This window comes from Morone saxatilis, unplaced genomic scaffold, assembly GCF_004916995.1.
Source record: "Morone saxatilis isolate NCDOM2014 unplaced genomic scaffold, NCSU_SB_2.0 Contig17, whole genome shotgun sequence".
Taxonomy (NCBI): Eukaryota; Metazoa; Chordata; class Actinopteri; family Moronidae; genus Morone; species Morone saxatilis.
The window spans coordinates 110263-122918 of NW_023339729.1; the positions used below are offsets into that span (position 1 = coordinate 110263).

General features: G+C 41.4%; 1 protein-coding gene and 1 long non-coding RNA gene across 3 annotated transcripts in view; one reads left to right on the forward strand and one right to left on the reverse strand.

Moving 5' to 3' along the window:
- Window positions 1-6550, reverse strand: part of LOC118326405 — a 22356-nt gene extending 15806 nt beyond the window's left edge. The window contains exons 1-4 of the long non-coding RNA XR_004796639.1: window positions 6502-6550; window positions 4463-4468; window positions 1039-1155; window positions 615-619 (exon numbers count right to left, since the gene is read on the reverse strand). This is a non-coding gene — a long non-coding RNA (uncharacterized LOC118326405). The remainder of the gene's footprint in view (window positions 1-614; window positions 620-1038; window positions 1156-4462; window positions 4469-6501) is intronic.
- Window positions 6551-9643: 3093 nt separating this feature from the next.
- Window positions 9644-12656, forward strand: part of si:dkey-9i23.16 (uncharacterized protein LOC571915 homolog) — a 6529-nt gene continuing 3516 nt past the window's right edge. Inside the window, exons 1-3 of one of the 2 annotated variants that reach the window (XM_035660204.1) lie at window positions 9644-9860; window positions 11799-11911; window positions 12005-12115. In XM_035660204.1, coding sequence (XP_035516097.1) covers window positions 11834-11911; window positions 12005-12115 — 189 coding nt within the window. In that variant the 5' untranslated portion in view covers window positions 9644-9860; window positions 11799-11833. The remainder of the gene's footprint in view (window positions 9861-11798; window positions 11912-12004; window positions 12116-12656) is intronic. The other variant, XM_035660203.1, reaches the window with a different exon arrangement.

The following is a 12656-nucleotide window of genomic DNA, read 5'->3' on the forward strand; positions in this document are numbered from 1 at the left end:
ACATTTTCTCTCTCATTCCTACTCGCTGCTCTACTCCTTAGATCCATCCGATATAAGGAAGGTGATACAGAAGTGGGAAGCCGCTGCAGCGTATATGGGTCGCCAGCTCTACAGACTGAGGTAACCGGGCGCCCAACAGTAGGGAAGTTTACATCCAAAAACTGCACTTTCTGCCATGTTTGCTGTCAAAACTTTCACCATGCTAGTGCTAACTCTTGCTGTCTGTACTTTTTTACTCGATCAATCAGGTATCCACCATGGAGGGACCAAGATACAGATTCCTATTATAAATGAGCAAGATCGGCCTAAAAACATCATACATTGAGAAAAGATAATAAAAGATATCTTCAGTCTGTGGGAAGACGTGTACCCGAGCATTTTGAGCTCGACCCCCAGGGGGCGCCACAAATGCCACAAATGTGTACCTGAAAAACCAGTGGAAAGAGTTTTATGATTTAGGTGTGCATGCTCTGGGGACAAGTATTCACCAAAATCTCAAGTGCCGTTTCGATTGGTGCAAGTGGACGTGGCCTATCACATATTTATAACTCAAGATGCCTTTGAGAAATCCGAATTAAACTCTCTGGAGTCCCGTGCCATCACCTGAACTACACAGAGTCTCAAAATCCAATGAAGGGAGGGTGAATGGCAGAACTTTGAGTGTGTGGTTTCTAACCAGTGTGTGATTGGTCTCACTCCTCCAGGTTCCAGGTTTCCATGTTTTCGTTAGACAGCGATTGGCTTTTCAAATTTGTCACATGCCAAATCTAGCTTGCCCACGGTATGTTTGAATCTAGGATTTTAGGGACGTGCACAGCTATCTCTCCCTTCCGTAGAGGAATGTGAAAACATCTCATTAATCTCATATAAGTCAACAAAGCCAAGGTCTAACATTTTAGATGACATAAACATAAGAAAAACACATTGTTGAGCAGAGGGACTCTTTAAGGTCATGCCAGGCTATGTAAAAATATGAATAAAAAGAAGAATTAGGTTAATCAGGTCTTTGCTAATTAGGAGAAAGAGTCGGAGTCTTACAGTGTACTGTCCGAAGTTGTGTCTCTGTCTGAAGAGGAGGAAGCAGAGGATGGCAGAGATGACCGTCTGGGCCAGGGTGAAGAGGAGGAGGGACGACTTCACTCCTTTGCTCAGCCTCTGTTGTAAAAGACACACAGCACTCATGTTGACTTTTGCCATTACAACACACACAACACATTCAATAGGTATGACAGCAGACTCATTCTGCCAGCAGCTGGTAGGGCATCGGGGAGGATAGATTATGGATTGATTGGTTTTATCAGCAGTTGCATATAAATGTAATTTACTGGCATTCAGTGAGTTTTATTTTATTTCATTTATAGCTATGCAGGAGGACAAGACCTACCCTGCTAAATCTTTGTTATGGTGCTGGGTGGATTTCTGCCACACTTAGATCCATATCCCTTTATTTAGCAAGCTTTCAGGCTGGCTGACCTTCATCAGAGCGTACAAAATACAGCAATGGACCTGCACCTGGACCTATAAAGCACTTCATGGTTTAGCCGGCACCGACATTGCTAAATTGCTGCACTCCTATGAGCCAGGGCGCAGTCTCAGATCCTCGGCCAGGGCTCTGCTGGCTGTTCCTGAGTCCAGGCTCAGGACCAAAGGAGACCGAACTCCGTGCCCAAGAGTCTAAGGCTTGCTGAATCGGTGACATCTTTAAAATCACTTCCTAAAACATATCTTATTAAAAAAGCCTTTTATGTATTCTAGCACACTGTTTAATTTTCCATCATGTCTTATCTATTGTATTAGTATTGCAATGGGTATTTTAATTTTTGATCTTTTAATTGTTTAAAACAATTTGCCCTGGTGCGGTTAGTTTTGCAATATGTTTTATCTGTTTAATTGTTGGTACTTGTTTTTACTGATGGCGGTCTTTTATTCTTTTAATTCTACCTCACTTCTGTGTGATTTTATTTCTCTGAATGCTACAATTTGTTCACAAAAACAAACATACATCAGAAAACCATCACAATCAGCATTTAACATTAAATCTTAAAACATGAAAGACACATTTGACTATACATTTTAACACTGACAATGTGGCAGTTTAAAAAGACAGCTTGTATTATTACTATTATTATTATTATTATTATTATTATTATTATTATTTTCATTTTTTTATTTAATTTTATTATTTGTTCATCCTGGCTGCAGAAGCTCCACCTCTTGGGAAATGTAGCGCTATGATGAAAAAGGAACATTAAAACAGGAAGCATTACAATTTCACCACATAGTAAATAGGTAATCAGGCAAGATTCACTTATAGATCCCCAGATCTATAAGATAGCACAAACATAGGAAATATAGAGATGAAAACATCTTGGATTATAGCATAACACTGATATCAAAATCCTCACTGAGGCCTCACACAGACCTCAGTAAAGATCTCTGATTTATAATGAGCATGATTCCTTTCAGAGACCCTTTTACTATGTGATGAGATTGTAAGGCGCTTCCTGTTCTTAAATGTTGTTATATTCACATTGCCTCACCCACTGACTGTAAATACATGAGCTCCCACCCCCTTTTCTGTATTTCTTTGTGTTTTATAACACATATGGTTTCTATTGTAAAACAACACTTGTTGTAAGTCGCTTCAGATAAAAGTGTCAGCTGAATTAATGTGATGTAATGTAGAACACACACCCCCAGTTTGGGACAAAGGAGCGGGCTGTGATACAGACAAAGCAACTAAGGACTTTTTAGTGGCATCCAGTGGAATGTTACTGACTGGCCAAGCTTTTCAAACTGACCTCAATTCAATTAAACATGGTGTGTTTCACTTCTGCAGGCCAGACTGAAGGCAAAAACAGACACAGAAACTAGAAATGGGCATGTCAATTCAGGTCTGTCAGAGTCACCTTAGGATACCAAGTGACTTCTGTTCACACAGTCAGGAAACTGATTTAAAACTAAGTAACTCCAGAATCATATCCTGAAGAAATGGATGCAATTGCTGTGTACATTAATGAAGAGTGGTATCACTTTTGGATGACTTTATAATCCTATTAAAGTTACTGATGTTCATTTATTGTCTGAGTTCTCCTGTAGAGCCAATGGGAGCAAATGGGTATTAGGCTTTAATGCATTACATAACTCGTAAACTGTATATGTCATTGTAATGAGCTCATTCAGTGTGCAATACTGAGCATTTTAAAATTCTAGAGGAGTTTGTGCTGTATACTGATGCTGTATTATACACTATAGATGTTGTTATCGCACTAAAAACAAATGTTTTGGTGCAAAAAAATGTTACGAGTTATGGTAATTATGTTCAGCTAATGTACTACATTGAGTTAGGGGAAATAGCTTTCCTTCAACAATCAAAAGACAATTAAATTGATTAGACTACCCATAAAAATTAACTTGTTTCAACTAGTTTTATTTATGTCAAGACAATTCAATTAAAAGGTTTATCTAACTCAGTAAATTAGAAGTTTTATCTTGCAACAATGCATTTATTTAAGTGGTCCACTGCATTCACTGCACTATACTTAGAAATATTTTTTTTTGTCACGGCACAGAGTTGCTTGGTAGCATTATAGCAGGAGATGCCTACCAACACTGTCTTTTACAAAACCAAGTTCGGAAATCATAAACACATAAAAACACAGGAATATATAAACAGTTAGTGTAGCACGAACCATTTTCATGCATAAACATGCTTTATAAGTATATGCAAGACAATATGATTACTATATATTCAAGTTAATGTGTACTGGTTCAGTTGCTTTCTATTCCCTAAAACTGCAGGACGTGTGTACACACCCGCCAAATAAAGCTGAGAGTCAGCACTTTATTTTCAAAGTCATCATTATTTCAGAGAGCCAGTGTGTCCCTGACCTGCTGCCCTCCAACTGTTCTACAGATATTCAGTCTCCAGAAGAGTGAAAAAAATTCTGTCTAATTTCCACATTTAAATACTTAAAAAAGTTAGAAAGTTATCTACTCCTTCTACCTCATTATCCCAGAAAATTAAATCCCAGAATCTCTGAATATGCAAATGTTATTTCAAGTTTTCCTGCTGGATCACACTGTACAGGTTGCATACTGGACCAGGACTGATAAATCCTGCTGGTAAACCCCGCTCCTTAAAATCAGATGTTCAATGAGTACAGAGAAACTTTCCACTTTCAGTAGATGAATTGAAAACACTTCCTTCTAGTGTCAAACTTCTGCACATAACAGCATTAAACAGCAACACGTAGGAAGTCAAGAAGGAACACTGACGAGCAGGATAAATAAGCTGATGGTACCGACCGTGCATAGTGCTTCTCAGAGACAGTGGTTCTGCGGCACTGTTGGTTCGCAGGGTAGTCACAATGTTCTGGGTCTATTGTCCACAGAGAATTAATAATCACAGCACACTGAACGCACAGCTGCGAACACCACGCTTCACTTATCAAAACACAACCTGCAGCTGAAAAAGCACACACAAAACATTTCATCTTTTAAAGTGAGCAGGAGAAGTATTAGTGTAAGATATAGAGCACCAGCTGCAGTAGTATAAACCAACAAGCAGTATTTTTTCCTGTCACAAAGATTTCGGATGTGTGAATATTTGCAAGACAACACAGTGAGGAGGCCTCCCATGTATCTACAGTTGCTATGGGACAATACACGATTTTATTCAGTTGTGGGCAAAGTTAAAAATTTGTATAATAATAGTTTTGTGTTTATGTAACAGTTATTGATTTTACCTAAAGTTCTATATTAACTTTCAGAAACTGTTTACTGTGACACCAGTGGCCGTTTTAAGTGAACTGCAGTCAGCGAACTGTTCACCGGTCGTGACACAGTGCATTAGCGAGCACATCATCCATGACATCGGCCAAAAAGTGACAAAACTTGAAAGAAATGACAAATCATTATTTAAGAGATTAGCGTACTATCTGCAATGTCCTATTTAATTTGACTTAATTGACTCCATGCTACTAACTAGCTTGCCAATCCCCCACCAAGCCATCACTATGAAGCAACCAATTAAGCTTGGTTAAAGCAATTTGCAAGCTATCCATAGCCAACTAACATATCCACTCAGATATATTTTACTAAGCGATAACGTTAATGAGCAGCAAAGGTTAAGCCAGCAAGCCAGCTGCAACCCAGCCCCCTGCTGAATAACGTTATCCCGGCACGGGCTTGCCCGCTCCTGACCTGCAAACGGCAAGCCAGCAGATAAGCCCAGGAGTTTTGTGATGAAGCTAGGCTGCATTAGTTTTGCTATATTAGCTAAGCTAGCAATCATCTGAGATTAGCTAACCTAACACTATCAAGATAGTATTTAAGCTTTCTGTGTAATGTTAGCTTGCTTTGTGCTGGACTCTGTGTTGTGGTGAGTTGGTTGTTGCTGATGTTTAGCGGGATGGATTGTGGGACACTTCACTAGAGATGATGTCTCGCCTATTTTACAAGCAAAGCCGCGCACGTCTTCCCAGTCTCTCTCTCTCTCTCTCTATGGTAAACCAAACCACACATGCTTTTGGGTTACCACTCTCACATTTATGTTTAACTATATATTAATTAAATGACGATGATTAAATTTTCCATGGACAGGCTGTCCAGCGGTGAGCTCTGAAGCTGCCATGGTAGCGATCACGCTCTCTGCGTGGAACTGTGCACGTTGTAGGAGAACGCAGCCGGCTTTAATGCGCTGTTTCGGAACGGAAGTAATGGGGTTGTTGACAGTATATTGGTTTGAATGGTTGTTGTTCGGTTCGTTCAGGCCCGGTGGATTTCTACAAGTGCCATCAGGATGCACTAGGAGCGAGAACTTGATTGTTTCACAGATTATTGTCTCGAGTACTACTGTCAGGATATACGTGAAATTCCACAAATATACAAAAACATTTTTATAAAGTTACGTTACTGCAAGCTTAAATACATAAAAAAAAATACGTAAAATTTAATTTTAAGTCCTCAATTTCGGCCTTATGCCACGTACTGTGAGTTGATCTGTTTCAATTGGCGCGCAGTTTTCAGTAGCAGGAACAATGGCGCTCGCCTGGTTCACATCACAATCTTTATTATAATAAACAGTACATAATATGTTTTTGAAACAATTTTAGGAGAGAAATAACAGAATTAACGTAATCTTGATTTTCATATTTGATCAACAACTGCCTAGTTTGACAGTTGATCTGAGTTTGGTGCATTGAGTGGACGACCTCACTGGAGAATGACCTGTCAAATATCACAAGTTAGCCACGCCAAAATCATTATGTTGTATGGAAGAAGACCTGAAACTAGAGATTGAAGGACCATAAACTCATTAGGAAACTGTTTACTGAGCTCATAATTTAAGTGAGCCAAGTCGGCTCTCTCTCAGAAGACTGGCATGGTATAGTTTCATTTTCAGACTTGGAACTCTGTTTCATTTTATATATACTGTCATACACAGCCACTGTCTATTCTGCCATTTGTTGTGTGTACGTGTTGTTTATTAAACCTCACAATCTTCATGGTGCAGTGCCTTGTCCAAGATGATTTTGCCGGGACCACTTTCCTGCTGCTGATGAACCCTGGGAGCACAGAGGAACACTACACTTTACATCAACAAATACTTAAAACCAACAGACTTTAAAGGTTGTGTCTGTTACTTTTTTTCCTTTTTACGGCAGAAATCAAAGATCAGAAACAGGATGAAAAAGCCAGAATAAGACTCTCTCTCTCTCTCTCTCTCCTCTCTCTTCTCTCTCTCTCCTCTCTCCACACCACACCACCACACCCACACACACACCACACAAACACAAGACTCCACCATTCAGGGGCCACCTCCAGCCCAAGGAACTCCCAGCCCTGACCACCCTCCAGTTGGCCTCAGTGAAGTGCAGACGGAATGCGAGTAGCGACAGACCAGCTCAGCCCCCCGAGCATTCACCGCTGAACTCACACCCTCACCACACACATACCACCACCAAACAAAACTCCACTTACCAGGACCCACCACCAACACTAGCAGGTACGTTAGTAGGTTTTGGAGGACACGTAAAACTCCTACGCGTCGGGCGGGCGTTTTATGTACTAACACTTACTTTCTGTTTTGTTTGTTTTTGATTGGTTTTAACTTTTGGGATGGCAGCTAGGTTTCCCAGTCTTCTGTGCTAAGCGTCAAGGCTCCAACCAGGAACCTATCTTCCCCTGATTTTAGCTGGAATTTCTTGGTTTTGTCGCCGGTCAGGGCTACCTGTCGCAAAACCATAGTGTTCCAAGCCATGCTCAGCCCTCCTCTAGGTAAAACAGCTTCATTCTCACACGCGGTTAACATAAACACAACAATTCTTATTTTCAGAACGGTGTACGAGTACTAACCCCCCCACGGACATTTTGGTGCTCTCATCTCTGTATGCAGCGCGCACGAGCCTGCTGCTGTCGATCAGCTTCACAACGCCACATCCTCCAGCACCTGCACTGTCAGATCCCTGGCACCGACACCGCCATCATCCGCCAGAGGATCAATCATGAGCTCACTTCCAAACAGCATGACAGAGATGGTAGCCTTTTCCCCACATTCAACAGAGACCAAATGTCCCTGCAAGTCCAAGCAAAGCCAATCATTGTACAATAACTTGCGGCCCCTTAGAACTTGCGCCCTGACTCCGCTACCATGCCCAACTCCTTCCATTATACTGTTCTTTCGATGTCGCGCCTGCTTGGCTTTTTCCTGAGGGGCCCACATTAATCTGCTTTGTCACACACGATTGGTAGAAATGCCTTAAACCTAAAAATAGAATCCATTACTAAGCCGTAATAAAGTGAAATTACAAATACCAATACAGAACATTGTTGATAGGCATATGGTCACTTCCGCTCCCTTCAGTGCTATTAGCCACTTTACCTGCTATTATTAGCTTTAACTATTTAAAAAAACACAGTACCGGCATTACATAAGCAAAAGTGAATTGTCCTCATGTTCATTCGTTGACATAAATTTCGCAAACCCTACGGAAGCCGAGACCCGCCCAGGCGCCACCCGGCCCCCCCCCCGCAGACTGGCCTCCCCGCCGTTATCCTCGAGATCAGACAATGAAATCATGCCCACACTTCTTGAACTTCTCTAAAGGCTCCACGGTCGTTGTTACCACCCCCGATATTCAGTGGCACTCTGCTACATCACCACAAGGCAAGCCCTGCATGCTCCTGAACGGTCGAACAAAAACACCAATGATCTCCTTTACGTATTCAGGTCAATTCCATCCACACTAATCGCGACAAACCACTACCGTCCGGAGTGAATATTATATTCCATTTCTGCCAATAGACCTCCTGCGCACCATACCCTCTCACCACCTCCACCTGCACCCCTTAACTCAGAGCCTTACTTGGAAGCTTACCTGATGTCTCTCCGGGTTCCACAATTATGTTGTTGATCCAACAGATATGTGAACACAAACTCCTCCACGCTTTTAACAAACTGTTCGTGAAAACATCTTGTTTGAGGCCTAATTTAGCTAGACACATCACGTCCCTCCCACTATAACGTAATCATTTTTCCAAGACCATATTGCCTGCGTTTTAGACACTTTTAATGCATTCCCACCCTTCCACTTTAAGTGTGCCCACTACTGGACCCAGGTTCGGACTTTCCAAACACCCCGTACGCCTTTGTGATGATTGTCAGCAAATCCTGCCTGGTCAGGCCCCCCGCCCCTGTAGAAGGAATCAGATGTTCAATGCAGTACAAAGCAACAGCCTTTCCACCTTTCAAGCAGGCCGATGAATCCGTGAACAACATCCTTCTAGTGTCCAAACTCTGCACAGACACCATTCAAACAACACACTGTAGGAACAAGAACAAACACTGAGTTCTGACTGGAGGGGGGCTTTAAGGACACATGATCTAAAACTCATTGGTATGGTCCTTTAAGACTGTGAGCTGGAGACTTGTGACAGCTAATAGTGATCACAGCATGCTTGTAACATGATACATGATATATTTTTATCCCCAGTTGTAACAGGTTTGTGCCGGGTTTGTTGTGTTGCTGTATTTGGCTGCCTCTCTAAAAGCAAAGGACCATTTCATGAGGAAACATTGTCTCCTCTTCTGTTTCTCCACCTTCTGATATGATAAAGGTTTATTTCCCCAGGGTAAATCCCCAGTGTTACACAGTATTACAGATATAGAACATGATGATAATCCAGTGGCGCAGCATGTTACTGTACAACAATCTTATCAAATACAGTTGGAGGTAGCATTGAGCACAGAATGCCTTTATTTTTGGACAGAAAACATACTGGGATGTGTCCAACACCATCTCCCACCTCGGCCTGAGTCCAGTCAGAGCATTACACCGCACTATTACGGCTGCTACCATCTTGCAGGGATACGATGAGCCACACAGTCTGGATGATCGTTCACGTTTACGCACACATTACGCACAAATGGACTAGAGCGCATTGCGTAAGCTTAAAACAAGATAAGATAAATGTAGGTTGTTGTCAAGGTATTAGAAAGCACAAAATGTTCTATTCCTACCTGTTCCTCTCGAGATTAGTTAACAAATATGTCCTCCTTTATAAGTTTGGGCTTCTCTCGACCACTCCGAATTTATAATGCGCCTCCCTGACTTCTCTTTTTTGGCAAGCGGGTTCGTGCGGGGATGTGTTTATTAGGGCGAGAGAGAAGGGGGGGGGTTCTCTGCCTCTGGATGAGATCTGGCAGAGCTCCTCCTTCCCTTCCTTTCCTAGTTTCAGTTCCAGAAACCGTTTTGTTGTCGGCGCTCTCACCCTTATACGTTTCTCTAAATTAAGGACTTAAGGAAAGTGCTCTGTTGGTATCATCTGGAGACGTCTCAGGCATCTGTGCAGTCGAAGTAAGTGACACACTGCTTTTTGTGACACGCAATGACTATTTAAATGTTAGGACCATAAGTGGGAGAGTGAAACGTTCTATTGTTTTGGCACGATTTAAACACTGTGTCAGATTCCTCATTTAGGTCAACATCAGATGGGAAAATATAATAATATGTCGTTTTCACACCGTACAACAATTTTAGTTGACGAGAATGTGTTGGGCACATTAAGGTTGATAGAGCTTGGTGCGGTCAGTGACAGACACTTGCTATCTCCACTGGTGTTGGATTTTGGGACTTCTTACCTTCATAGTGTCATATAACTGTGTATCATAGAGTTTGCCTCCTGTGTTCAGCAGCTGAATAACAACTCTGGTTTCTATGGTTTTACCAAAATACATCTCTGCCTTTCCCGCATGCACCGTGTCTGTGTCTATGCATGTATGTATGTATGCCCTCTGTCTATGCCCATATGTACCCTGTTCTACCTGTATGTCTTCTGTCTGTACCCATATGCACCGTCTGTATTCTGTACCCTTGTATACCCTCTGTCTATACCCATAGATACCCTGTCTGTACTAGTAGGTGCCCTGTCTGTCATACCTGTATTTACCTTGTCTATACCTCTATGTAACCTGTCTTTATTCTGTATATCTGTACCCTATACATATAATAATAATAATAATAATAATAATAATAATAATAATAATATACTTTATTGTCCTTTACAGGAAATTCGTTACCGCAGTCTGTACATACATACATAGATATGCCCTCTTTCTATACCTGTACCGTTATACCTTTATATACCTCTGTACGTTAATGCACATGGTCTATACCTGCAGCATTTCTGTGCTGACACAGAAAAATTTAGAATTGCACTTCCTACAAATTCTGTTGTTTTGTGACACAGAAAACAACCACATGGAGATCCAGTTCAAAGTAAATCCTCAAACTCCCTGACCAAAAGGCCCACATTGATAACTGTGAGGTTAAGTGAAAATACAAATGTGCCAACATATGGACAAATGTGTGCGTGAAGAAAAATTAGTGACTTTGTTTCTAGATTAGTAATGGTAAACAGTTTCCCCTTACTTCCACAGGGCCTTGTCAGTCCATTTCATCATCAACATGACCCCCACTCTCCCACAGACCCCAATCTTTTCTTACTCCACCACCCCCCCACCACATCTGCTTCTCATCCTGCAGCATTCCTGTCTTTCCTAAGAGGATTCTGACATGTGGTTTTGATGAACTAACGTACTCACACACTCACTCTCTGTTCCGTTTTTTTCCCTCTTTCACTACCTCATTCTCTTCTCTATTTCTCAATTCCCTCTTCCCTGTCCAGCAACAGAAACACACATGAGTGCACTTGCACAAATACAACTTAGCTTTCGCGGTTTCCCACTTATCTTTGCCATCTGCAGTTCCAGTGAAGTGTGTCATAATCACGTGGTGTGTCTGTTGTTCTTTGGGTGTATTCATTCTTCTTTTCTAGTACAGTCTGCTCCTCTTTCTCTCTCATTATAGCTGTTCAGACATTATTCTCTAACGACCACATTATTTCCCTGGACAAGATTTTCTTCCCACAGTGCAATCACTTTAATGAACCGTTGCATTTTCATCCAACCTGCAAGTTTTAATGTAGGGGAAATCAGAGGGAACATAAATGTTTAATGCAAGGCTTTAAGTTAACATTGTAACAGGTGCTCACAGTTTACATTAGAGAGGGATATTAGTAGACACCACAACACAGGAGGCTGTGGTATCAAATCCACAGCCCTATGTCTGACGCTATGCAGCATTATCCAAGCATCCTTTTAGTCATAGTAGTGTACCTAGGATGTCAGTGCTGTGGTCACTCTCTTACTGCATGCCTACTGCCAAATGACTATAATGTGATGTAACTGATATACAGCGTTCTTGACCCCCCCCCCTTCACCTTCTACTGTTCAGTTGTCTCTGACTTTAGCTTCCAGTTGTGCAGTAAGATGGCCTCTGAGGTGGGGCCGGCAGCTGGACCCAGGTTACATCGCCTGTTCACCTGGTTTGACCCTGAAGCTACTGCGGTGAGCTTGGGACACCAGTCAGTATGAGTGGAGTCAACTTTATTTAAATTTAAAAGGATCAGAGTGTAACTCCCAATCTCTGTGTCCATGCAGGTGGTGACTATCCTGTTGGGGCTATTCCAGGTGCTGCTGTCTGTTCCACTCGCTTTTGCAGATGAAACTCTGCCAAGACTCTACATACTGCCACTGGTCTTAGGACTTATAGTATGTACCCCCTGATTCTTATTCTGGTTCTCAGTCTGACAGCAGTTTCACCCTCCAGTAAATATGTAAATATCTGATGAAGATCGTCAACTTTAGCTAATAAAAAATGTGTTGGTGAAATGGAAGAAAAATGGTTAAAAATACCAAAAGGTGACAAGCAGGGGTGGCATAGGGTGGTCAACCCTAAAAAAGCCTGGCCACCCAAATTTAACTAACTAACTTTTAATTAATTTTAAAAATAGTGTGTTACAAAACAGAAATGTATTTAATGATATGTTATGGAGTAAGAGACAATGCAATTTCAATGAAGAAAATTTGGAAATAAAACAATGTATTGATTTCTAATGCCACCTTTAGATATTTCTATTCAGTGTTTTATGTGCCACAATAATGTCATGTTTTTGAGTTCAAATATTTTCATTTTACAAGCAAATATTGATATATGTTATTGTTTGTGATTGAATCAGCATATATTTCTGCCATTCCTTAAAATCTCCATGCTGCCTTCTGGACACAACATGAATATTTTTCTAGATCCGCC